The sequence below is a fragment of the Onychomys torridus genome, chromosome 3 (assembly GCF_903995425.1).
Source record: "Onychomys torridus chromosome 3, mOncTor1.1, whole genome shotgun sequence".
Lineage (NCBI taxonomy): Eukaryota > Metazoa > Chordata > Mammalia > Rodentia > Cricetidae > Onychomys > Onychomys torridus.
In genome coordinates, this window is record NC_050445.1 from 4,166,398 (window position 1) to 4,192,606 (window position 26,209).

General features: G+C 47.9%; 1 protein-coding gene across 1 annotated transcript in view; it reads left to right on the forward strand.

Moving 5' to 3' along the window:
- Dpp6 (dipeptidyl peptidase like 6) overlaps window positions 1-26,209 on the forward strand; it is a 671,863-nt gene that overhangs the window by 608,650 nt on the left and 37,004 nt on the right. The window contains exons 14-16 of the mRNA XM_036181185.1: window positions 704-795; window positions 2,076-2,123; window positions 4,093-4,211. Of these exons, the coding sequence (XP_036037078.1) occupies window positions 704-795; window positions 2,076-2,123; window positions 4,093-4,211 (259 nt within the window). The remainder of the gene's footprint in view (window positions 1-703; window positions 796-2,075; window positions 2,124-4,092; window positions 4,212-26,209) is intronic.

Consider the following 26,209-nt stretch of genomic DNA (forward strand, 5'->3'; position numbering starts at 1 on the left):
CACACACACACACACACACACACACACACACCATAGCCTGCTCCTAGTCAGCAGTCCCAAGTGTTGGCCTCCATCACCTGAGTTAGGCTCCATCCCCTCCACACTGACTCTGCAGAGCATATACCATTCAGAACAGCCACCCACAGCTGAACCTCAGCATCCCAGCTGAAAATTCAAATGCTGCCTGCACCAGGAGCTGTGATGGCAGGTTCTGTGTGACTGTAGTACAGGGCTCTGGGAGACACTGGAGAAGTATGCTGGCTGAGCAAGAGTCACAGTCGGTCTCTGTGGCACCTGGACCCCAACAAGGATGACAGAGACAGCCAGAAGAACTACACTGAGTTCCTTCCTCCCAACTACTTCCTGATTTTGACTGATTTTATCCTTTACCCTACACACTCTCTTTCCTCCATCCTGGGTCCTAACACAAACGTTAAATTCACAAGTGCCTTGGCCTTAAGTGTGCGTCTGTAGAATGTGGGATGAGGTGCCAGGAACAAGTCCTACAGAGGGACCATGTGATACTGCCATCAGTGACACTCAGACCAGGGAGTGAGCATCACAGAGAATGCTGAATTCAAGCCAGGCCACATGGCAGAGAAGCAGGAATGGCGTGGATATGGCCCCATTCTGACAGGCTCTAGAATGAGGCACCAAAGCTGGAGCCCAGTGTCTCCTTCCTGACATCTTGTCTGTATTTCAGCCCAACAGCAGCAATGACAACATCCAGTCCATCACCTCTGGGGACTGGGATGTGACCAAGATCCTGTCCTATGATGAGAAGCGGAATAAGATGTGAGTGGGGACCGGGGGCTGGGTCCCAGGAGCTGTTTTTTTACTGCTAGCAGATCCACTTGTTTCTAGCCAAACATACTGGAAGAAGGAAAACCCAGCTCAGGAGGCCTCCTCCGCCCTTGGAGATCATAGCACTCACCCCTGGCTTCATGGCGAGCCGAGGTACTGACTCAGCCAACTTCCAAAGCTACAAGGCACCATGACAGAGGGAAGCTTCCACAGGCCAGTGAGGTGACAAGGATCACAGAGATTGTTTCTCTGTAACAGCTGTTTACTGAGTCTCCATAGACCTGAGCATAGGCTGAGGGTGTCCCCAGCTCGACCTCACTAGTACTATGGTTATATGTTAGGATAGGTATGCTTGCCCATTTAAAGACAAGCTAAGACATGTGCTGGGAAGATGGTTCCATTGTTAAAGTGCTCGCTGTACAAGCATAAGGACCCGAGTTCAGTCCCCAGGACCCACATAAAATGCCAGGCATGGTGGCATGCGCTCATAATCCCAGTGCTGGGCAAGTGGGGCCCTGGAGCTTGCTGGTCAACAAGTCTCGTCTAATCAGTGAGTCAAGTCCCAATGAGAGATCCTGTCTCAAAAGAAACCAAATGGACAGCTCCTGAAGAATGATCCCGAAGGTCAGTGTATGGCCTCTACAGGCAAGTGCACACATGTGTGCCTGTATACACATACACCTGCATACACACAAGCAGGCACCTATGTGCACATACACACATAAAACAAAAATAAATACCAAGATACAAAGAAATTAAGCTGCTTTCTCTGGATTGTTCAGTGACTAACAGAGGGTAGCCAGATTTTACTGTGTAGGAATCCAGGCCCAGCCCTGCACCTGATGCTGCTCGGCCTCACTGCTCACCCAGCGGCCAGTCTCAGGCTTAGGAGAAAACCAGCAGACCAGGTTTTTGGGGATCATATAAAGTCTTCTCTAATCCTTGTCCATCAGGAAGTTACTAATCTGTAGGCAAAACCCCATGTTCATATCTAGGTGTATACTGCCACTGCCCTTCCTGCTACATCAGAACCAAGAGCTCTGGGGCCAGGATCAGCGCAGGAGATACCTGATGCTGACAATGTTTTCCTCTGCCTATAACACCTGGCCTTCCCCTGCTGTGGTCATGAGTGTGGCCAGACCTAACATGAGCATTGCTCATTCTATAGGCCATGGTCCTGAGAAGCACTGTGAAGATGCTAAGGTAGGGCTTGTGGTATGCAAATGCGCCCTGGGGCAAGCTAACCATGTATACCTTCCCCATCTCCACAGCTATTTCCTGAGCACAGAGGACCTACCACGGAGACGACAACTTTACAGGTAACTGACTCCCAGGCCAGCAAGCGCCTCCTGGACTCACAGGATCACAGCTCCACAGCAGATGGGAGGCAGCAAGGGCAGCTGAGTACCTAGAAAGCCGTGGAGAGTAAAATGCGCAGAAGCCCCCAGACCCAAGGCCTCAAGTCTTGTTTCTGCTTTGGCCAAATTGGCGCGCGCGCGCGCGCGCGCGCGCGCACACACACACACACACACACACACACACACACACACACACACACACACGCTTCCTGTCTCCTCTTGAAGAACTCTGCCTGTCTTGCTCCTATATTCAAGTGTTACCTTGGCAGACCACCCTCAACTGTGTGTTTTGAGGACAGCTGTGTCTGGTTTGGGAATCAACCAGTGACTGAGTAGAGAGGAGGCTGGCTTTGCCATGTCCCTTCAAGCTGCATGCTGGCTGGCTGTGTGAGGTCACGGCCCACACTCCATGACCTCAAATAATGTGTAAAATGAGTGGGCATGCTAGGAACCCAGAAAGGAACCCGATCTAAGATCACCCTCTCAACAGTTCATCCTGTTAACTACTCCTCACTGGTGTCACGTGGGAGGGCTTTGTTCTGAGGTAAACTTGGTTCCTACAAGTTTAGAGGAAAGGAGGAACAGTGAGTGTTTCTGGACACTTCTTAACTAGGAGGGCTGCAGCTGGCTGCTCCTTGAGTGTACAGTGGCCACTGGAAGGGAGCTTGGGCAATGTGGACTAGAGAAGTCCCCAGCACACAGAGGTCTCCACTCCAGCCAGTGGACTCCATGCTAAGTACAAGGCCGCCATGCGTGGGAAGGACCCTGATATCATGGACCTGCTTCTTCTCTCTATAGACTGTTTACTACTTATAGGCCTACTATAATCATGAACATCAGGCTACCCAGCGTATAGAAAGCAGGAAGGCAGCGGCTGCCCCTCCCCTGTAACCTATAGCATCTCTCTCCCATGACATTCAAGAAGAGAAGCTCGCCAGGCGGTGGTGGCACATGCCTTTAATCCCAGCACTCTCTGTGAGTTCGAGGCCAGCCTGGTCTACAGAGTGAATTCCAGGAAAGGGGCAAAGCTACACAGAGACACCTTGTCTCAAAAAACCAAAAATAAATTAATTAATTAATTAAAAAAGAAGAAGAGAAGCTCTATGTTAGAAGCTATGCTTAGAGAGGAACTTTCCCAGTACCATGTGAAGACAGCAACTTCCTGATCTAGATTAAACCCGACCATGGTTGCCCCAGGTGGCATCTTCTGTTGGTGTCTCTCACTCCCCTCATCCTCAAGCAAGAAGCAGCATCACCACCCTTCTGCTGTCAGGAGAACTGGACTCTGGAAACATTCGATTCCTTGACATCCACAGAGCTCCTTCCTGTTGCACTTGGCACTCAAGGAATGTAGAACTCTCCACTGTTTCCAGACAGCCAATCACCTGTTCAGAGAGTCACTCACATGGGTAGAAAGTTCCCTTGATCATACCCATGACCACTGTAGACACCCATGATTATTCAAAGTGATAGCACCCATGACTTCATTAGGTAATAGTGCCCACAATACCACCAGGTGAGGGTATCCATGACAACACCATCTGACAGTAACCGTGACCCCCACCAGGTGATGAATGGTCACCATGACCATGTGATAGTACCCGTGATCAGGCTGGGCAATGACATCCATAAATGCAGTCTCCACACCTTGGTCACACCTAGCCTGTAGTTTTACTGATGGTCAGACAGTTGCCATCCAGGACCAGAAGAACTGAGAGGTCTCCAGAGTCTGGAGGAAGTATGGGTTAGGAAGGCTTCTAGGGAGTGGAGTTAAGTACCCAAGGAGTGTTGATGGGGTGAAGCTTAAGGGGTTGGCAACAGGAGTGACAGGGTCGTCTCAGAGGAGAGGTCCCTGCTGGGGAGTTTAGGGCTGGATATCTGGGACCACTCCTTCCCTGCCTCTGTTCTCACTGGCTCTTTGCTCCTCCAGTGCCAACACAGTCGATGACTTCAACAGGCAGTGTCTGTCCTGCGACCTAGTAGAGAACTGCACCTACTTCAGTGCCTCCTTCAGCCACAACATGGACTTCTTCCTGCTCACGTGTGAAGGTGAGTGGCTGTCACCCCACACCTGTCTCAGCTAGATGCTGAGTCTGCAGGCAGGGGCACACACAGAACAAAATGGGTGTGATGGGAACATGGCGGTCTGCAGGACCAGGGACACTACTCGTGACTGCGTTCACCACATCTTCTTGCAAAGCCGAAAGCTCACGGGGACGGGGAGGTCTCTGTGTTGACCTATATCTCACCTCCCATTGTCCATAAAAGAACAGTAAGCTGTGAGCTACTTGGGGTACCTAGCACATAACTGCGCCTGTGCTGTCTATAAAAATGACAAAACAACCTCAAGATTCAATTTTCCAGTATCGAGGATTGGGGTTGTAATACAAAATACAAGTTCTTAGAACCCAGCTCATTGATCCCGAGCACACAAGTGGTCTTTACGTGTGTGTGTGTGTGTGTGTGTGTGTGTGTGTGTGTGTACCTATGTGCACATGTGTGTTGTGGTGTACAGGTAGAGGTCAGAGGATAACTTTTAGGAGTTGATTCTCTCCTTCCACCATGTGAGTTCAGGGAATAGAACTCAGGTTGTCAGGCTAATGGCAATCTTTATGTGATAAGCATTCTCACTGGCCTGTGTGCAAATGTTTATTATCACACCAACCAGAACACTGAACCAGTGGATGCAGAAAATGTCTTTGCATCTTGCTCTTGTCTGTTGGAATGATAGAAACCATTAGAAGATAAGCAATAAATATGATCCTACACAAAGAAGTCTCAGAAAACTAGACCTGCTGAGATCCCCTCAAGAGAGGGTACATGTGCTAAAGGAGGGCCTGAAATCAAGAGCAGGCCCCTCTCTGGCCAAAGTGACAGTCTAGACAGTCACAGGTAGAGGGGGGTGATTTTGTATGGCAGTGTCTTAGGAGCCTGCTGGTTCCTGCATAGCTCAGAAACATATACTCTGTTGACTGATGTCACCTAAAACCCTGAAAATCTGAATCCCCCACATTCTTCCAAGATGAAGGTGATCCTGGTACAGGCTTTCTAAAACAAATTAGTGTCCTGAAGCTTCCTGTGCCAAGCCCCCAACTCCTGTGCTTCTCAGACAGGTGCCTACAATAGGAACTCGGTTTCCCATCTCTGTTGATGACCAAGAGTGTCCAGACTGTGGCACTATAATATATGATATCACTTTCTAGTCCTGAACAAGTTCAGGTCCATTTTTAGGGGATCAATGTCCACCTCATGAATTTGTTCCCCTATGGGATTCCATAACCTGTTACCACAGGCAAATGAGTGGAACTAGAAAAAATCATCTCAAGTGAGGTAACCCAGACCCAGAAAGATAAATATGATATTAATTCACTTACATGTGGACATTAGCTGTTAAGTCAATGATAACCAGGCTACAATCTGGCCCATAGGCAAATGGCAGTTTATGAACATATGAGCACAACACACATTTTAATAATAATAATAGTAATAATAATAATAATAATAATAAGCAAAAATAATAAAACAGGGATCAGGAGACCTGAGAGAAGTTGCTGACCATAGGGCTGAAAAATGAGGTTCTAGGTCAAGTCCAGGCTCAGTGAAAACAAATGTCACGAGGGATTGATTAGTGATGTCTGCTGCATACCAAAATGAGGGAGGAGATGGCAGCCACATAGCATGTGTCTATCACATTTGAGGTGATCATTCCTTGAGAACAAATGGATACTTCCTTTAAAACATAAGCTTCACCTTCCAGTTCATCTGGGATAGTAACGGGGAGCTGCACCCTTACCCACTCCTACTCCAGAGTGAAGTGAGGTAGGCTATGGTTACAGACCTAAACCCTTAAGGCATCATGGTCCCTTGAGATAAGAAAGCAGCATGCCATGAAGAGGCAGACAGGACTAGGCATGATGAGCCTAAACATCCCCTGGGGGTTTCTGATTATAGTCGCTTCTGTCTGTCATTTAGCTTTTGGATCAGACAGCAGACATCGCTAGCTTCCTCCAGAGTGGCTCAGGATGTTGCACTTTGGATATCAAATGATCCCAAAGGTCCTATACTAAAGGCTTGCTTAGCACCCTACAGATATGTGGGGAGATGGACTTTTAGGAGTGTAAACTAAAGGAAGAAGAATTCTCTTCTCTCTTGTCCCGCCTATACTTCCTGCCTGGCCACTGGCCAATCAGAACTTTATTTACACAGAGCGGTATCCACAGCAGAATGCCCTTGAAAAGGGACACTAGAGCCCTGGTACCTTCTTTCCTCTCTTTCACTTCCTAGCCTGCTATGAGGCAACAAGCTGTGATCTGACACATTTCTACCCTGTAGGCTCTAACACAAGGGAGCCAAGCAGCCTTGAACTGAAATCTGGAGCCATGACCCAAAATCAACCTTTCTTCTTTATAGGTGGGTTTTCTCAGGAGTTTTACCACAGCAGCCAGCAGCCTGCTCTGTGCTAAATCAGCAATGTAAGCAGAAGTACCCGAGCATTTGCTAATAACTCATGAGTAGCCCCGGAGCTGGGAAAAAAAATAAATAACCTGCATCTTCACTGATAAAGGTGTACCATTATCTTCAGACATGGAGAAGAAGATCAGCTCCCAGAAGCAGAGTTAAAAACAAATGGTTAGGATGGCAAAATGACTCACTAGGCAAAGGCACTCGCCATCAAGCCTGAGAACTGAGTTCTGTCCCTGAAATGCATATATATGATTGGTGGAAAGAGAGAACCAACCCCTGCCTTCCTCCAACTTCCACATGCATGCTGTGACATGCATGTACACACACACACACACACACACACACACACAAATTAAAGCATCGCTAAGAAATCACTCAATCAACATGAATGGTTTGGTTCCATATGCTGCTTTGTCTTCTGGATGGCTCCCACACTGAGTTTCTGAGGCATTAACCTTGGCTGCCCTTTCTAATTTCGAAGTTGTCCAAGTGGATGTTTAAAACCAGGCTTGAGGCTCCTTAGAGCATTGATAGTGGGTTTGTGAGAACATCTGCTCACTCTCTCAAACATTTGGAGCAATTCCCTCTGCGCCTGCGTATACCAAGAATAGGGAGGGGAATCCTGAGGCAGGCTGTGTCCTCAGTGGAAGTTCCATGAATAGTTCAGATTGTCTCCCTCATCCATAATGGAAGCCCAGCCCCCAGTGACACACCCGGTAAGACCATTATACTCCTCAGTGACCATGAAGCAGATGTTTCCTGTGGTAAAGAAACTACCCAGCGTCCCGCTGGCACCTTCCCCGTTACTGGACCAGTGTGATGATGCACTGGCACTTGGTGACTGTATAGCTCCCCCCCCCTGCAAGATGAGAGGGTGTGTTCTGCATGTGTCACCTGATATGTCCATTTAAAGCAGTGGCATTCTGTCTGGCAGTAGCACCTCTAAGATATGTCCACTCCTCTCCTTTCTGGAATGCTTGCTGTGGTAAGAAAGGCTTTCTTGTTGCCAATCACTTTGCCTGTGGGATCTCTGCCACCTTTGCTTCTGGTTGGAATGACTACTGTGTGCTTCACATTATGTATTTCTGTGCAAGATGGCTTCCCCAGAGCAATGTTTCCATTTTCTGGGTGTTTACAGAAGGAATATAGGAATGAAAGGAAAACAGTATCACTGAACCACTGGGGAGGGGACACAAATCGCAAGGATTTTGATGATGAATATGAGTGAGTAACACAAAACAAGAAAGCCAAGGCAGGTACACCTGGCACCCTGGTGAAAGGGGTGCCTGTGAGGGAACAGAGTAGTTAACTTTCAGAATTTGAATTCTGAAACACCAGACAGGGTAGAGGCGACCACAGCCAGGAGCTAGAGCTGACCGTGAGTCGTGGGGCTAGGAGTTTTTCCAAGCTGCCACCTCCCACGGTGCTCACTCACATCAGGAGACCTGGCCGTGGAGCCTTTAGAGTGGACAGTGAGCCCAAGCAGAAGGGAGCTTTGTTCAGGCTACCTCAACTCTGAGTGACAGGCCACCTCATCACCTCCACCCCAGGGCACCGACACCAGCATCTGCGGGGGCCAGTGTGAGAACACAAACACCCGGACCTGAGAGTGCCAAGAACCAGCAATGCTTATGAGAAGTGAGGTACAAGGCCTCATTAGCATGAGGGAACGGTGCCCTGGGGAGAGGAGTTGAAGTCCATCCCCACCACCCGCAGGAAGGCTGACTGAAGCCACCCCCAGATCCACAAGGTGCCACCTTGCTGACCAGAAAGCAGGTGTTGGGAAGGAAGTAACCAGCTGCTGGGCCTAACACCTTTACTGAAGTGACTGTTTGAAGTTCATAACAGCAGTGAACAGATTGACTAGACAGTGAATGCTCACCGGTTTCCAGGGGGAAACCCTGGTGCTGCTGGATGTTGCTGAATGCACATCAGTAAAGGCTTGCACTGTAGCCTAGGACATTCTCCTACCTCAGCCTCCCGAGTGCTAAGATCACAGATTTCACTGCACCGGGAGATGTCTGTATGAGACCTGCCTTCGATCCAGAAAGTCTTCTCCTTTGGGAAGAATAAGGACCAGAGCATCACCAAAGGGGACCATAGAGCAGGCAACTTGTGGGTTTCCAGAGGCACACACAACTCAACAAAGTTGAAAATTCCAAGAAAAGGAGAGCTGAGGCACAGAGACTCAAGAAATGTATGTTTGTAGAGACTAAGACAGGGCAGAGAATGAGCCAAGAGTTGATGGGGAAATGCCCCGGCACTGAGAGAAAGAAAAGGCCTGCTGGGCATGGCTAGGAGAACGGGGGAGCTGGGCAGGGTGGTGCTGCCTGGGATCCAGCACTTGGATCAGGAGCTCCAGGGCAACTTCAGGTATGTGAAGAGTCTTAAGCCAACCTAGACCCATCTCACTAACTTTGAAAGATAAGCAGGCTTGGGCTCTGCTTGGTACTTGGAGGGGACAACCCTGTATCATATAAACAAACAAAAACAGAAAGAAAGAGAGAGAGAGACAGAGAGAGAGACAGAGAGAGAGAGAGAGAGAGAGAGAGAGAGAGAGAGAGAGAGAGAGAGAGAGAGAGAGAGAGAGAGAGATTCAGCAGTTTAAAAAGTTGCTTGTTGTAGTCCTTGTTGAGAACCTGGATTTGGTCCCCGGCACCCACATCAAGGTCCCCGGCACCCACATCAAGGCTCACAACCATCCATAACTCCAGTTCCAGGGCATCTGATGACAACCTCTTCTAAACTCCACAGGCATGAGGCATGCACATGGTGCACGTACATACGTGTAGGCAAAACACCCATAAATACATAGTAAATTTTTGGTGGATAGAAAATGTCTGACTTACCAATTAAGGCTTAGTGGTAAAACCATAGCCTTTTATTAACCAGCTTTAGCATTCATGAAGTTCACACCAAACAACAGCAGTGCCTCTGTCCCGAGTCATGGCTGGACTAAGTGCCTGGAGATATGGTAATGCCTGCAACACACCACTGACCCCTTTGTCCCCCCTCACTGTCACATAAAATCTCTGAGACACAACTCTTGAACCTTCTCAGCCACGGTGCCTATCTCCTTCCTCAGGGCTCTGGAAGCACTTTCTGCCCCCAGAGGCAGGACCTGTCTCACAGGCCTCTACCCAGCAGCCTTTCAGTAGACTATATACATTCAGGCTGCCATAACAAAATACTGTAAACCAGGCGGCTTCTGACCACTGAAAGTGTTCTCAAGCTGTGGAGGCCGAATGTCCAACATCAAGGCAGAATGAGTACTTGGTGAGAGTTGCCTCACAACCTGATCACCTCTCCAAAGACTCTACCCCTAATGCCTTAGAGGGGGGATTCTAATGCTTCTCTTTTTTGAGTGTACATAAATGTTCAATCAGTGCCTCATCATGGAATGGTGAAATAAGTGGAATATTTGTTGACTTGATTCCAGAACATCACAGGATTCCATTGGTGTGCCCAAGACTGTGCCAGCCCCTTGTGGACACAGGAGACATGCACATCTTCAACTCTACTGATAGACACCCACTTGGCACCTCTTGAGGCACACCTCACTCTCTCTACCATTCACCCTGATTCGCTTTCCTCCCCAGCATGTTCCTCCTGACCTAGATACTTCTGTTAGTGTTTTTGAACACCCATCTTCTCCATTCATGCATAGGCTTGGCATGTGTAAGGTCTCATTGCATCTATGGCTTTAATCCAGCATTTAGAACCACACCCTGTGTATTAGAACATCTGTCAGTGGATTTCTGGGTGACAGGAAACAGTATAGTCCTAGTTCAATGTCATAGTTGTAGAGGGCTGGAATGATGGCCTACTGGATAAGAGCATGTACTGCTCTTGCCAGAAGACCCAAGTTCAGTTCCCAGCACCCATGTTGAGTGGCTCACAATCACCTGTAACTGCAGATCCTTGGGATCTGACTCCTTCTTCTGGCTTCCAAGGGAACTGCACTCAAGTGCACATACACACCCACACATAGACACACATGATTCAAAATAAATATAAAATCTTTTTTAAAATCACAATTGTACCTTGGAACTTCCTACAAACAAAGCCAATTCATTGCCACTGGGAAGGGGAGAGTATGATAAAATCTGCCCCTCATGATGTAAGATGATAAAATTGCCTATGAAACATTAATTATTATTATTCATGAAAGCACACTTACAAGATGTATAATTATAGACCTTGTTCTGAGTGAGTCATCCAAGTGTCTGTAGGCCTCTGGGCATGCTTGGACATTGTTGTTGATCCTGGCTTGTGGATCCAGTTTTGGAGAACTACTTTCCACTCCACATGATGAGGCACTGAGAACTGTGCCATCACTATATGTCACTATATAGTAAGTGACATGCATGTGGTGACCGCCAATCTGCTAGGCTCTTGTACCTGATGTACCAGGGCTCATCACCAGAAGCCAGAAGCAGATACCAGTGACAGGAATTCTTTGGAGGGTCCCTTCTGGACTTCTTTGGATGGTTCAGAATGCTTGCCATGCAGGAGCCTGTGATGGCTTCTTTAGCAGCTGCCTCAATAGGGCACCGGAGGGACCATCTCAAGATCCACACAGGTTCTTCCTCCAGGCATCGATGCCTCTGGTCTCAAGCTCCAAGGTTTGTCTTAATCACAAAAAAAAAAAAAAAAAAAAAAAAAAAAACTAAATGCACCCAGAGATCCTAAGATAGATTCTGAGTATTGTCCAAAACCTGTCCATCTATGAGTTCAAATTTATCAGGTAAATTTCACTGAACTGTGTGTTTTGCAGACTTGACCGTTGCCAGGCACCCAAGACAATGCCAAGTTCATCTTCCTCTGTGGTTGTGCTGGTTACTGTTAGTGGCTGACCTGACAAAATCTAGAGTCAACTGGGATATGGGCCTTCAGGCATGTCTGAGAGATTGTTCATGAGGGACTATCTTGGTTACATTAATTGATATGGGAAAACCCCACCCACTGTGGGTGGCACCACCCCCTGGCTGGGATTCTGGACTGTGCAAATGGAGAGAGGGAGCTGAGCAGCAGCGGGCAGCCATTGCTCTCTCTTCCTGACTGTGGATGTGATGGGACACCAGCTGCTTCAAGCTCCTGCCACTGTTGACATCCCACTTTGAGGCAGGATAAGCCCTTTTCCCCTTAAGTTGCAGCTGTCTGGATGTTGTATCTTAGCAACAGGAGAAGACGCTGAGGCAGTGATGACTGGGAAAGTCCACCTTTGTGATGTGGACGAGGTGGCAGTGCTCCCACACCAAAGAGTTTTGCCCCAGCAAACATCTCTTTATGGCAATAGAAACCCTAACAAAGACAGCATGGGATGACGAAATTCACTCTTCCTTTTTTTTTTCTTTTTATCTTCCCCTCCCTTGCCTTCATCTCCTCTTCTTCCCTTTTCTCTCCATCCCTCCTTTCCCCTGGAGTCTCCTAGTTGAGTCCTAAAGCCTTTGCTGGGCAGGGACAGAGTAGGCACACTCACAGAACAGCCCAACATGGAATGGCTCGTTCATCCCGGTGATAAGGATATCCATCCATCTCTGGGTGCCACTAGAGTGAGAGTCAGGCCTGGGTGTGATGAGATGATATCCCACAGGGAGGAATGTGGCATGGAGCCAGCATGAGTCACCTCTCACTGTCACATAAAACCTGAGACACAACTCTTGAATCTTCTCAACCACAGTGCCTATCTCCTTCCTATAGTGCCTATGTCACCCCACCCCTTCTAATCCCTTTTTGAAATAAAGTCCCACTATGCAGCCCTGGCAGCCCTGGAACTCACTATGTAGACTAAGCTGGCCTCAAACTCACATAGTTTGAGATCCATCTGCCTCTGCCTCTGCCTCTGCCTCTGCCTCTGCCTCTGCCTCTGCCTCTGCCTCTGCCTCTGCCTCTGCCTCTGCCTCTGCCTCTGCCTCTGCCTCTGCCTCCCAAGTGCTGGGATTAAAGGCATGTGCCACCACACACAGCTGAAAGTGTGTTTTCATTCAAGGGGTGGATTCAGTGAGTTAGACTCTTAGCAATAATGAGAGCAAAGTTTCTTGCTGTCGGTCATGAAGGTTGAAAACATGAGGTAATAGAAGAATGCTCCAATGAGATCCTAGTTGGTGCTGAGCTGGAATACTGAGTGGCCATGTGAGACCTGGCTTCTTCAGGGAGCCAGGGCTGTGAGAGTGTTACAGGGCAGTCAACCAAACCCAAACAGAAAGTGACTGCTCTGGCGTGCTCTGTTAACCTTTGTAATTATGTGGTGCTACTGTGAGCATGTAGTGGGAGAAGCCTTGCCTGTAGGAAGCACATAATCCACAACATTTGGAGATGGCCACATGTGCCATATGGAGATAGCCACATGCACTGGTAACCCAGGGCCCCTGAGAACTGGGCAGGAGTTTTGAAAAGACTGGGCATGATAGCTCATGCTTGTGATCCCAGAACTGGGGTAAAAAGGAGTCGGAGAAGTTTAAATTCATTCTCTATTACATAGTAAGTTATAGGCTAACCTGGGCTACATGAGACTGTGTATAAAAAAAATTAAAAGGCTTCTGTGGTACTGGAGATTGTACCTAGAACCTTGTACATGCTAGCTCAGCACATGACCACTGAGATAAATCCCCAAAAAGAGATTCTGAAAGGACACTGATCCACCCAAGAAAAGTCTGTCTGTCTGTCTGTCTCTCTATCTTTTTCCTTCTTTCATTCTTTCAAGTCTCTTAAGATGAAACTTAGGGCAAAGCCAATATAGTCTTCCCTATTAGAATGAGCAGAACATTGTGTTACCTTAATCAGGTTTTCCTCTTAATGACAATAAAGCTTTGGAGGACCTGGGAGTCACAGAGTGACCACTGTGTTTCCCTGCCATGCTTCCCCAAAATCAGAACCTCACAAATCCTCTGGTTGCGTTGGTTGTTAGCTGACCTCTTGTCCCTCAGTTAAACAGGAACATGGCTATTTTGGCAGCTAGCTCAAGATGCTGGCATTTCTTCTCAGGGACCTGCTGTATCTCTCTCTTCATTAACACAAATTAAATTCACTTGAAGTAACTGATCATGTGACCTTGCAAAGGCACGTGCAATCCAGCTACCTGAAAAAGTGAGGGCCTACTTGGTGGACCACTCAGTGGGGTAAGGATGGAGCACCTATGCAGCTGCCATGTTTCCCCTAGGCAGGCTGTGACCTTCCCCTCCCTCGGACATCCATCTTGTTGTTGAGACACTTCTGTGTGCGGACAGTGAACACAGACCTGGAATGGGAGGTGACAGGACACCACGGCCTCTGAAGGGCTCGAGGGGGTGAAAGAGGACACTTTTTTAAAAAGCTGGCATTCTGTCCTGTGGGTGCTGAGATACCCCTATGGGGACTGACAGCAGGGCACTCTCCTACTGCATCCCACAAACGCTACCAAAGCCAAGATACTCCATGTGCCTCAAGGCTGCTGATACACTTCGGGCTGAATCAACGAGTGGAATGGCTTGGAGAGGCATCTCTGCAAGGCCAGTGCTTACCTTCCTCCCCAGCAGCCAAAACACACACACTCCATTTCACAGATGAAAGAGTCAGTCCCATGGCACCAGCGAGTGGGATGAGAGCCAGGTCTTCCCATCCCTGAACATGTCAGAGACCCACAAGTGCAGGAAGCACAAGCAAGTGTTGTCTCTTGTGCACAGTGGAATCTAATCTTTGCAGAAATCTCTTCCAGACCTCCTTGTGGAAGCCCTGGGTACAGCCTGGACACAAGAGGGCACTGCAGCCCTGCGCATCAGTCTTCACAGAAACCTCTCGTGGGGTTTGCATAGTTCCCTGTTTGCAAGGGTTTCCCTGTGTAAAGCATCACCACCTGGACTGAACCTGTCTGACTCCCTGGGGGCCTCAGAGAACTGAGCCATGGCTTAGACAAGGCCTTCTGTGGTACCCTCTGTCTGGCAGACATCGGATTTAATGTTAGACACGCAAAGATGAAACACAGAGGGAGACCCTGCCTTCAGCGAGCCCAGAGTCTAGGATAAGGAAAAATTGGGGGACCCTTTAAGAAGGATGGCTGGCTGCAGGTTACCAACGTGTCCCTAGGGCCTCAGCTCAGGCCAGGTTCTCTCTCCCTCATGGTTGGGCTTTCAGGACCTGTGAACAGTTCAGAAGAACGAAGGGCATGGGAAAAGGTACAGTGTGGCACAGTCTGGGGAAAGCCTGTAAGCCCTGGTTTTAACTGTCAACTTTACATAAAGTAGAATCATGTTGAAGAAGAATCTCCGTGGGGGATTGTCTAGATCAGGTTAAACTGTGGGCACATCTGTGAGGGGTTTTCTTAACTGGGTTAATTGTGGTAGGAATACCACCATGAATGTGGGCATTTCATGGGCCAGACCCTGGACTGAATAAAAAGGAGAGCATATGAGCTGGGTACAAGCGTGCATGCATTCTCTCTACTCTCAACCATGCATGCGACCAGATGCTTTATGTTACTGCTGCCTTGACTTCCCCATAATGAGGGACAGGACTCTGGGACTGTCACTCAAATAAACCCTTTCTTCTTCAAAATGCTCTTGCCAGGGTATTTTTATTGTTATTATTAAGAGATTTTCTATTCATTTTACATACCAACCACAGATTCCCCTCTCCTCCCTCCTCCCTCCTCCCTCCTCCCTCCTCCCTCCTCCCTCCTCCCTCCCCCACAGCCTTCCTTCCCAACCCACCTCCCATTCCCACCTCTTCCAAGGCAAGGTCTCCCATGGGGAGTCAGCAGAGCCTGAAACATTCAGTTGAGGCAGGTCCAAGCCCCTCCTCCCCACACCAAGGCTGTGCAAAGTGTCCCACCATAGGCTCTAGGCTCCAAAAAGCTGGCTTATGCACCAGGGATGAGTCCCAATCCCACTGCCTAGGGGTCCCCTAAACAGTTCAAGCTAATCAACTGTCTCGCCTATCCAGAGGGCCTAGTCCAGTACCATGGGGGCTCCTCAGCTATTGGTCCACAGTTCATGCATTGCCACTAGTTTGGCTGGTCTTCTCTGTACATTTTCCCATCATGACCTCGATGTCTCTTGCTCATAGAATCCCTCCTCTCTCTCATCGATTGGACTCCTGGAGCTCGGCCTGGCGCCTGCTTGCCAGGGTGTTTGATCACAGCACCAAGAAACAAAGCTGAGATGATGCTGTAAACATCTGAGAAGGGACTGGTCAATGGCAGGCAAGAAGGGAAAGAGAGAGGCAACAAGAGGAAGGTGGCATGGGCAGAGATGCCATGTGACAGCAAAGAATGAGAGGAAGGTGTGTGCAGGCCAGGGAGTGCTGGTCAGCCATAGACCTGTAGTTTAATGACACTGACTTTGTAGGGTTGCGGTCAAGTTTAGTTTTTAATTTTTAAATTCCATTTTGATATATTTATTTTGTGTTAGAGATGTGGGGTGTGGAGGTATGCAGAACAACTTGCAGGAACAGTCCTTTGTTTCTACCATTTGACCTCCAGGGAATGGATCTGTCTTGTCAAGATTGGCAGCAGGTGGCTTCACCTGCTAAGCCATCTTGTTGGTCCTGTGGTCAAATTGTTTATGATCTGAGAGTTAGAGCAGAGTCTGCTGCTGGAACTGCTGGTGGTGGCGGTTGTGATGGCAGTGACCGTGACATGGCCACTGCCACCGTGTCCCTGATGGTTTTGATGGAGTGTTTATGAAAGGATGCTGGTGTTGCTGCTGCTGCTGCTGCTGCTGCTGCTGCTGCTGCTGCTGCTGCTGCTGCTGTACCGATGATGCTGTTGTCTCTGTCTCAATACCTCTGACTCAGCATCCTAGAGGTAGCCCTTTGGTCACTCACACATGTTGCCCACAATGAGGGAAGCTCAATTTTTATTTGGTGACTGACAACATGTGTCAACTTAATCATTAGTTAATAATGGCTGCTCCATTTCAGACTAAAATGACCAAAGTTTCTGTTTTAAAATATTTGTTTTTATTTTTGTGTGTGTGAATGTTTGTCTGCATACATTTGTCTGCATGCACATGCATGCCTGGTGCCCTCAGAGGCCAGAAGAGGGCATCTGATCCCAAGGAACTGGAGTCACAGACATTTATAGCCATCCTGTGGGTGCAGGGAGTTGAGCCCAGGTCCTCTGGATGAACAGCAAGTGCTCTTAACCATTAAGCCATCTCTCCAGCCCTCAGACCAAAGTTGCTGACAAACAAAGATTTGTGTGGACACAGAATTCTTATTTTCTGTGTGGATGGGCATTGGCCATGGTCAGTGGAACTGGATGTGGAAAACCTGGTCTAGGATGGATTCTACTGGGCAGGGCAGGATGCATGACACACCTTCATGCAAAGGACCATGGGGATATTTAGATACACACTTCTCTCTGTTCAATCACCAACATGGTTTCAAAACAAAGAAAAAACAAAATGGGGAAACTTGCCTGGACAGGGAAACGTTAGCCTGAACAGGCAGACCCTTGCCTGCCCTCTGTCTCTCTCTGTCTCTGTCTGTATATGTGTCTCTTTGTGTCTCTCTATGTCTCTGTGTGTGTGTGTCTCATTCTCTCTGTGTGTCTCTCTGTCTCTCTTTCTCTCTCTCTCTCTCTCTCTCTGTCTCTCTCTCTGTCTCTCTCTCTCTCTCTCTCTCTCTCTCTCTCTCTCTCTCTCTCTCTCTCTCTCTCAGACATGTCATGCCATAAGCAGAGATGCCCTGTGACAGCAAAGGGTTATGAGGGAGCTATATGCAAGGCAGAGAGTGTTGGCCACCACCAGGATTCCCACAGGCCACTTGGAGTACAGTCCTGCAGGTGCTGTGACCTTGGACTCCAGACTTCCAGGCCATGTGCACACTCCCTCTAGTCTCTCCCCAGCCATCTGAAATTCCACTGTGACTTGAAGTTTGCTGAAGGGACTTGCTGAAAGGCAGCAACATCACTAAAAACACATCCCTGGCTCTGCTGAAGAGGCTGACCCTGAGACCTGTCTCCAGCCCTCAGAATCAGCACTCACCCTCTCTACCTCACCAATCCCTGAAAGTTACGTGCTGCCAGGGGGCTTTTAACTATGGCCTGTGGGGAAGGAACCAAGAGCTATCTTCTTGCTTAGATACTGGCTGTCTGGTTTTAAAATTCTGATACCAGAACTGCTCTTATGATCTCTCTGAAGTCAGTGATCCATCTTACAGCTGTAAGTGCCTTTGTACCAGCCATCCCATGTGCCTGTCAGTGCAGCTGGAGGTGGGCACAATTTCCACAACTGTGAAGATGTTGGCATCCCAACAGAGGGCAATGTAATGATACCCTCAGGCACACAGTGACCTCCTGAAAGGCTTCTCTTGAGGTTCCTGAACCTCCAGCCCTCTTCTGACCCACCAAGTGTGCTGTGCCCAATTTTTTGGTGCCACTCCCAGAACCACCTCTGGCCTGGTGCCTCTTCCTTCGTTCCCCTTGCATAGAGAGGAGCCCCCGGTGGGGGGTGATGCTGCCCTTGGCTGACTCCTGATCCACACAGGCCTGTCCCACCCACCCTCAGCCCTCACGGGGAGCTGAACCTCCAGACAACTGTAGTGTGCAGTGGAGGGGCTGATGTTTCAAAGGGAACATCTGCTCTGTCACACTTTAGCAACATGGTGATTAAAGCAAGAGGAAATTAATTACAGTTGTCACTGTGTGTTCAGACCACTCTGCTGCTTCCTCTCTATGGAGCACTCACGCGTGTGTTGTGAAATACTCCACTGGTGTTACACACTGTTGGTTTTGTTTAAATCATTCCTAATCTCTCACTGATGCGATGAAAATGGGGAGGAAGTTGGGAGGGAGAGATTTTAATTGTACCAAAAAAAAAAAAAAAAACCTGAAGGATAAACTTAAGGAGTGAGGTGAAGACCAGCACCAGTGTACAATGTGCACACATGTGCAGTCACACACATCCAGACACACAAGTGCAAACCTGCACACTCACACTGTTGCATATATATGCACATTCATATCCTTACTCTACATTTATAAAAAAACAGTGATAACTCATTTCTTCCTCTCTTCTCCCCAGTCTTGGTGAGGTTTCCATTTCTTTGTTTGTTTGTTTGTTTGTTTCATGTGCACATGTGGTTTGCATGTGTATATGGATGTTTGCATGCATGTACACTTACTGAGCTAGGAAGTGCAGCTGAGGGTGAATACTGAGGTCTCCTGTTTCTCTATCATGAAGTACAGAGTCAAAAAGCTCTGCCAGCAGCAGGCAGTGTCCGAGCTGCTTGGGTGTAAAAGCTGCCGTGGCCCCTACAATTCTGCACCTCCTTTTATTCACAGAATACGAATATGAAATAGATGTAATTCCCACTTTGAGGGATCACTTTAGGGGGTAAATGAGCTGCTACATGTAAAAGATCAGAACAGTGAGTGGCACACAGGACACACACGAGCACATGGGTCAGTACGCGTCATTATTAGCATTGTTTCTATGGCCACGAGAAAAGGAGGCACCGTCAGAATCTTACAGAGGCGTTTGGAGCAAATATTGAGGACACTGTGGAGGGTCCACAGGAAGAGAAGGAAGAAGGGACTTCTGGGTGGGAAAAGAGGGTGCAAAGATGTGAAACATACAACTCTGACTGGAAGAGAGAGCCATGTGGCTGGGGCCATGGCCCCAGATCAGGGTTGAGAAGGTATCATGTCTCACACTTAGGTGTAGACACTCTCTGTGAGCTATGGAAACAACCAGAGTCCTAATCAGAAGAGAGCCATGGTTGCAACTATGGAAGTCTTTGGGTGTGAGAGAGACAGCAGGTGAGAGGCTGTGACCATGGAGACGGGAGACTTTCACCAGGCAAAAGAGAGAAGATGTATGGAACACAGCATAAGGGAGAAAGAGAGCGAGTGTTAGCTGCCTCTGTTCTAAGTGTGGTCCACCTGCAGCCATGAACTGCATGCAACCAAGGGAAGGAGGATCCACCCAAAATCAGAAACTCACTCAAAACATTACGAACTTGGTTTTCAATGACTTTTTGTATCTAGTGTGTGGCTTATGGACGTGGACTTTGTGGTTGTCAGTGTCGTGTCAGAATGTTGAATGGGACAGGCCTGGGTGATGTGACTTACTCTTTGGTTTGGGATTTAGTTTTTCAGAGACTGCATCTTGTTTATCTCAGGCTGGCCTTAGGGATGGCCTTGAGGTCCTGACTCTCCTGCCTCCATCTCCAGAGTGTGGGGATTACAGCCATATGCCACCAGGTTCTGTTTATGTTGTGTTGGGAATGGAACCTGTGTGTGCTGGGAAAGCATTCTGCCAGCTATACCCCCAGTCCCATGATTTGTTTATTCTATTCCCTTTGAGGCAGGAAAAAAAAAGCATATGGTTTAGGATCTTAAGTCATTTCTGTCAAATGCAAGGGATTCTGGGGGCCAGGGTGTCACCTTTCCTACAACCAAGTGTGTTCCTGCCACTGTCATTGAGACACTCAGCAGGTAGCCCAGACAGGATCCCAGTGACACACTGTGGGGTGAGGACCTGGGTTTATCCAGCAGAAAAGCACAGCAAACATGAGGAGGAAGGTGGACAGAAAACTTCAGAAATGATGCCCATGGATGCCCTTGAGACTGAGGTGTAAGACATAACCAGCCTCCAAGGGCCTGCATTCTCCCACTTGCTGAAGCCATCTGTCCTGAGTCAAGGACTGATCAGACTTGAGAGTAAAGAACTCAGTGGTCATCCACACTGGATGTGTGGTCTGAGTGTCTCACCTATCATAACTGGTTCATCCAAATGAGCACTGTCCTCTCAGGAAGATGAGCTCACATTCCCACTAGGAGGTTTTAGAATTCCACTGAACCTGTCATCCTGCCCCAGGCTCAGGAGAAATGCACAGCCCCTCCCCTTGAGCATGCTTAATGATTGACAGGGTTCCCTGTGCATCCTACCACAGCACGGTCATTACCGAAGACAGACAGGATCTTGCATGGTGTCTAGGCATGAGACAAGAAGTTGTGAGGCTAGTGAAGAGCCTCACCATAGTCAGTCACTAAGGTGACTTGGCTATGAGCATCATTTCCTGAGGATTACACACTACCAGTGCATCAACTGTTCATTCATTTATCCAGACGCTATCAACTGGTGATACACTGTGGAGTTCCTACACATTTTTCCATGTGAAGTACCAAGTTTATAAGTTGAAGTAGGCTTTGTGGGCTCTCACCTGTAATCCTATTACTTGGGAGGCTGTAAATTTAAGACCAGTCTGGGCTACAGGGAGACCCTATCTTGATGAAGATGATGGTGATGATGAGGATGATGATGATGACGATGATGATATACCAGGTTGCTAAGTTCCAATATTAACTGATGACACAAGACATAAATATATCGTTGGGAATCAAATTAAGATGAAATTGTTTTGATTGAAAACCACCACTGAGCTAGAACCACAACATAGCAGGCCAGATATAAGCTGTTACTGTCCATCAGTCAGGATGGTATCAGGACCTTTGAGAAGAGAGTCAGGAAAAGCCTGTGGAAGGGGCCAGAGGCCATGGTCCAGATTCCAGCCCTGGCACTTTAGAGGACAAATCAGACAGTGTGTGTGCGCATTGAACCATTTTCTTGTAGGTTTGCCTCATTTCACAAAACTAAAACCTAAATTCCTGCCATCACACTCAGAATTCCATATAGCCCCTAAATATGTCCCTGGAGACTGACAGGTGGTGTGCACCTGAAATCCCAGCACGTAGGAGATAGAGGCAGGAAGATCAACATTCCAAAGTCCATGCTCAGCTACATAGTGAGTTCAAGGCCAGCCTGGGCTACATAAGACCCTTTCTCAGTAAACAATTAAATTTAAGTTTTCAAATGTCCACCAGGGTGACATGATGATGCTGTGACTTAAATGCAGGTGACTCATAGGTCTGGAAGCTTTTGTAAATCAGACACCCGGAGGAAGGGGTTGAAATCCAGGAGTCTGCCAAGGCACCTCCCTTTTTAAAAAAAATGATTATTATTGTTGCAATTACTGGGGAGCTTTCTCTTCCTCAAATGCCTGTCGTGCGCCCAAGACACACACATAATTTCTGCCACAAGTGACTACATGCCCCAAGAACCAGTCAGCTTGGTGTAGCCTCCTCGTCATCCATGAGTGTGTAAACCAGTCTACCCACCTCCACAGCCCTCACTGAACAGCGCCGTTCAGTCTCTGCCTGCAAAACAGAATCACTTTCAAGTTCCCTGGACAGAAAATTGGATTGAAGCAAAACTAAACGCCGTGGGGCCCAGGCAGAAGGGATTGGGTAGGGGGGTGGGGATGAGACTAAATCCCAGGTTTGATGTCACCGATAACAAGCCTTCAAAATCAGACAGCAACAAAACCCTTCTGTAGTGTTGACTGGGAAATACTGACTTAGGAACAAATATTTTAATTATCTGCTGTCGTTCGGGTAGCCCGCTCGCTCCCTGTTTGTTAGGATGATCATATCACCTGGGTGTATACACTTTCTGCACCAGCCATACATGATTCATGAGCTGGTAAATAAAGAGATCTGGAGTCTGTGCGCAGCAGGGCCCTTGCCAATTATCTCCGCCGGCCAGAACCTGCCTCCCTCGCCTGTGTGCAGCTGATCTTTGAAAGCATTCATCAGCGCCAGCAGCACGCGTGGGGTCGCCTGGGATGTAAGAGTCTCCATTGTTTACACACTAGGAGGTTGGCAGCAGTGGGAGTTCTGTGTCAGAGCATCTTCCCAGGATGCAGACGGGAGTGAGTGAGGAAGATGAATACTGTCTCTATGGATGTAGTTATTCTGATGGCTTTTTCCTTACAGTCCTGTGTCCTTAGTCACTTCATTTTCTACCTGTGATTGTCACCTCCCCATCCTGCCAGACAGGTGCAGACTCATGCTCCAGACCAAATGGGGCTGGAAGGCGGTAACGCAACTGAATTTCTCTTTAAATGGAATCCAAATGTGTGACCCTGTGTCCACCGGCCACTTTAATCTACCATACTGTGGTGGTCATAAATCCATCTGCATATTTCCCCTTTTGGGAGCAGTAACAATTTGGAAGTTGGATATTTAACTTTCATTAAAAATAGACTGTCGGGGTTGGGGATTTAGCTCAGTGGCAAGCCCTGGGTTTGGTCCTCAGCTCTGGAAAAAAAAAAATAGACTGTCACTAACTAAAGATTTTGAAAGGTCAGTTTTTTTGTATTCTCTTCATAAACAAGGCTTTGCAAACAAAATTATCTCCTGATATTGGTGACAAACACTTCTTGTGTTTGTTTGAACATTTATGTTCCCTATTTTTTGAAGATTTATTTTTATTTCATGTGTGATTTTATTTTATTATACATGTTCTGCCCACACAGTGAATGTTCATGCAGTGCCCTCAGAGACCAGAAGGGGGAGTCAGATTCCCCTGAAACTGAAGTTATAGATGGCCGTGAGCCACCATGTGGGTGCTGGGAATTGAACCAAGATCCTCTGGAAGAACAGCTAATGCTCTTAACCTCTGAGCTGTCTCTCCTGCCCCACTTGTGAATTGCTCCAAGGTGCATTGGCCATAAGGCAGGCTGTTGTTGAAGATGTCAGAAATGTTGGAACAGGAGCAAAAGAACCTTAGATACATGCTCACATGAGTTTAGGAATGTATGCATGAGAGTGTGTACATATAGAACCAAATAGTGAAGATCTGGCCTCATTGACAGAGGAACTTGTAATGAAATACAGTTGTATGTTTTCACACATCCTCAGATTGGATGAAAATATATATATTATATATGTACATACACACACACACACACACACACACACACACACACATACACACACACACGAGCAGAAGGGTGGGCTAAGGGAGAGCAGAATGCAGTCCTGCTTTCCCCATCTGCTTCCATCCTCCACTGTCCTCTCCGTTCAGCTGAGCATGGAGCGTCCTTTTTCTTCTTTATCTTGTGTATGATGTGGGAATGGTATGTATGTATGTGGGAATGGTGTGTATGTATGTGGGAATGGTGTGTATGTGAATGGTGTGTATGTATGTATGTATGTGGAGGGATGTGAATGGTGTGTGTGTGTGTGTGAGTATACATGCACTATGTATCATATAGAGAGAGGCCCACTTTTGACATCAAATCTCCTCCTCCATTCACTTATATATTGAGGCGGGGGGTCTCTCACTTGAACCAGAGACTGCTGATTCAACTCATTTAGCTAGCCAGCTTCCTCCAGGGATCTCCTGTCTCTGCCTTCTGAGTGCTGGGATTACAGGTGGGCTGCCACACATACCCTGGCATTTACATGGATGCCAGGGAGCACTTCAGTTGCTGAGCCATCTCCCCAGACTCTGAGCCTCCTTTTCTCCCCACATCATGCTCCCCATTACTGCTGCCAGTTTATACTTCAGAGAGAGATTCCCACCATGGAACTGTTAGTGTTCAGCCAGATAGGCCTGCTGCCCAGAGGTTTGTGGAGCTGAGCAGCTATCCGTAGAGCACACTATGGTGGTATTGTGTTTCCCAAAGTATTGTGCACCCTAATAAACTTACCTGGGGTCAGAGACAGAACAGCCACAATATTAAACATAGAAGATAGGCCGTGGTAGCACATGCCTTTAATCCTAGCATTCCAGAGGCAGAGATCCCTCTGGATCTCTGTGAGTTCAAGGCCACATAGGAAACAGCCAGGCATGGTGACACACGCCCTTAATCCCAGATAGCGAGCCTTTAATCCCAGGGAGTGATGGCAGAAAGTAGAAAGATATATAAGGCGTGAAGACCAGAAACTAGAAGCATTTGGCTGGTTAAGCTTTTAGGCTTTTGGAGCAGCACAGTTCAGCTGAGACCCATTCAGATGAGGACAGAGGCTTCCAGTCTGAGGAAACAGGATCAGCTGAGGAACTGGCAAGGTGAGGTAGCTGTGGCTTGTTCTGCATCTCTAATCTTCCAGCATTCAGCCCCAATAACTGGCCTCAGGTTTGACTTTATTAATAAATACTGTTAAGATTCCCTCTACAGCACACAACATGGAACCTGCTGCAAAGCACATCATTGCTGCTGTAACTTCATCCAAAGCTGTCACTGCTCATGTGGTAGAAACCCAGATGGGAGCTGTCTGGAAATCAAAACATCTAGCATGGAGCCAAAGCTCGCCCCAGGTCTCCTGACCACTCTCTGCTCACAGGTACCAATGTGTGGCTCTCTGCACCATAAACTTCTGGTGACCACGCTCACTGGTCAGAATTCTGGCTGCCTTTAAATGTAAAGATTATTCAGGTTTTAGGCTCAGGAATCTGCACAAGCAACAGCCAGCCCTTGAGCAGGCAGGGTGACAAAATGGCAAAGCCTTCTCCTATATAAAGCTCATCTTAGTGACGGCTAAGGGATCCTAGGGCAAGGTGTAGCAGAAAAAGAGGGGAGAATACAGAGCAATTTTAAAAGCCTGTGTTCACCGCTTTTGCCTTACTGTCACCGAAATGCCTAACCAGAGCAACTGAAGGGAAGAGAGGTTTGTCTTGGCTCACAGTTGCAGAGGGATTCAGCCCAGCACAGTCAGGAAGGCAGTGTGTGGCAGAGGGAACATGTTCACAGGGTGACCAACCAGGAAACAGAGAGAGTGGCTAGAAGCCAGGGTGGACTTAGCCGTCAAAGACCACCCTCTGATGGCCACTTCTGTCAGAAAGGCTCCATCGCTTGCTCAGATAGAACCAGCAGCTGGGAACAAGCCTGTGGGGAGCATTCACATCCAAAACGGAACGCATCCTGTGTGCCTCATCAGTAATTACACTCTAATTGTGGGAGATAGGCTTAGAGTGTGATAGAGGCTCCCCCCAAAATCTTGTGCGTGTCCCCAACGTTGTTAACATGTTCCTTCATCTCTTAGGGAAATCTTTGGGAGACAATAACACAGATATGGTCAAAAGGTCAATTTATGACTCTTCTACTTGGTCTTTGCTTCTTAGGAGGAACTCATTTTGATTGGGGGGTTTTCCTAAATTATCCCATCAATTTTCAGAAACCTGCCATGGTGATTTGAATGCAAAACGTCCTCTATTATCTCAGGTGTTTGAACACATGATCCCCAGTAGGTGGGGCTGTTTGGGGAGGTGTCAGCCTTGCTGGAGGAAGTCATGTCACTGTGGCAGGCTTTGGGAGTTTACTGCACTGCTGGACTAGCACTGTGCACGCTCTGCTTCTGCTTGTGGCTTCTGTTGTGAGCGCTCAGCTTCCTGCTCCTGCCGTCATGCCTAATGCTTATGGCTGTGCTTCTCCAGCAGGATGGACTCTCCTCCCTCTGGAACCATTCACCCATTTCTTCTATAAATGACCTTGGTCATGGTTCTTTTACCGCAGCAAAAGAAATATAACTAATGTACCTACTCACCACAGAAATCTGGAAGCCAGTGAGAATTGCCATAATTCGTGGACAGCAGAGAGTGAACCCCACTGGGGAAATGTGATGGCACTGGGGCCACAGGTGGCCACAGAGTTAGGGCACCTGCCTACTCTGGGAGGAGCTGACCTCAGGTCATGTTATAACTTAGATAAGCAGTGCCCTCAAAAAGGCTCATGTGTTGAAAGCTTAGCTGCCTGCTGGTGAGCCTCTGAGAGGCGACTGGCCTATGAGGGCTCTGACCTCAGCAATGGTTACCTAC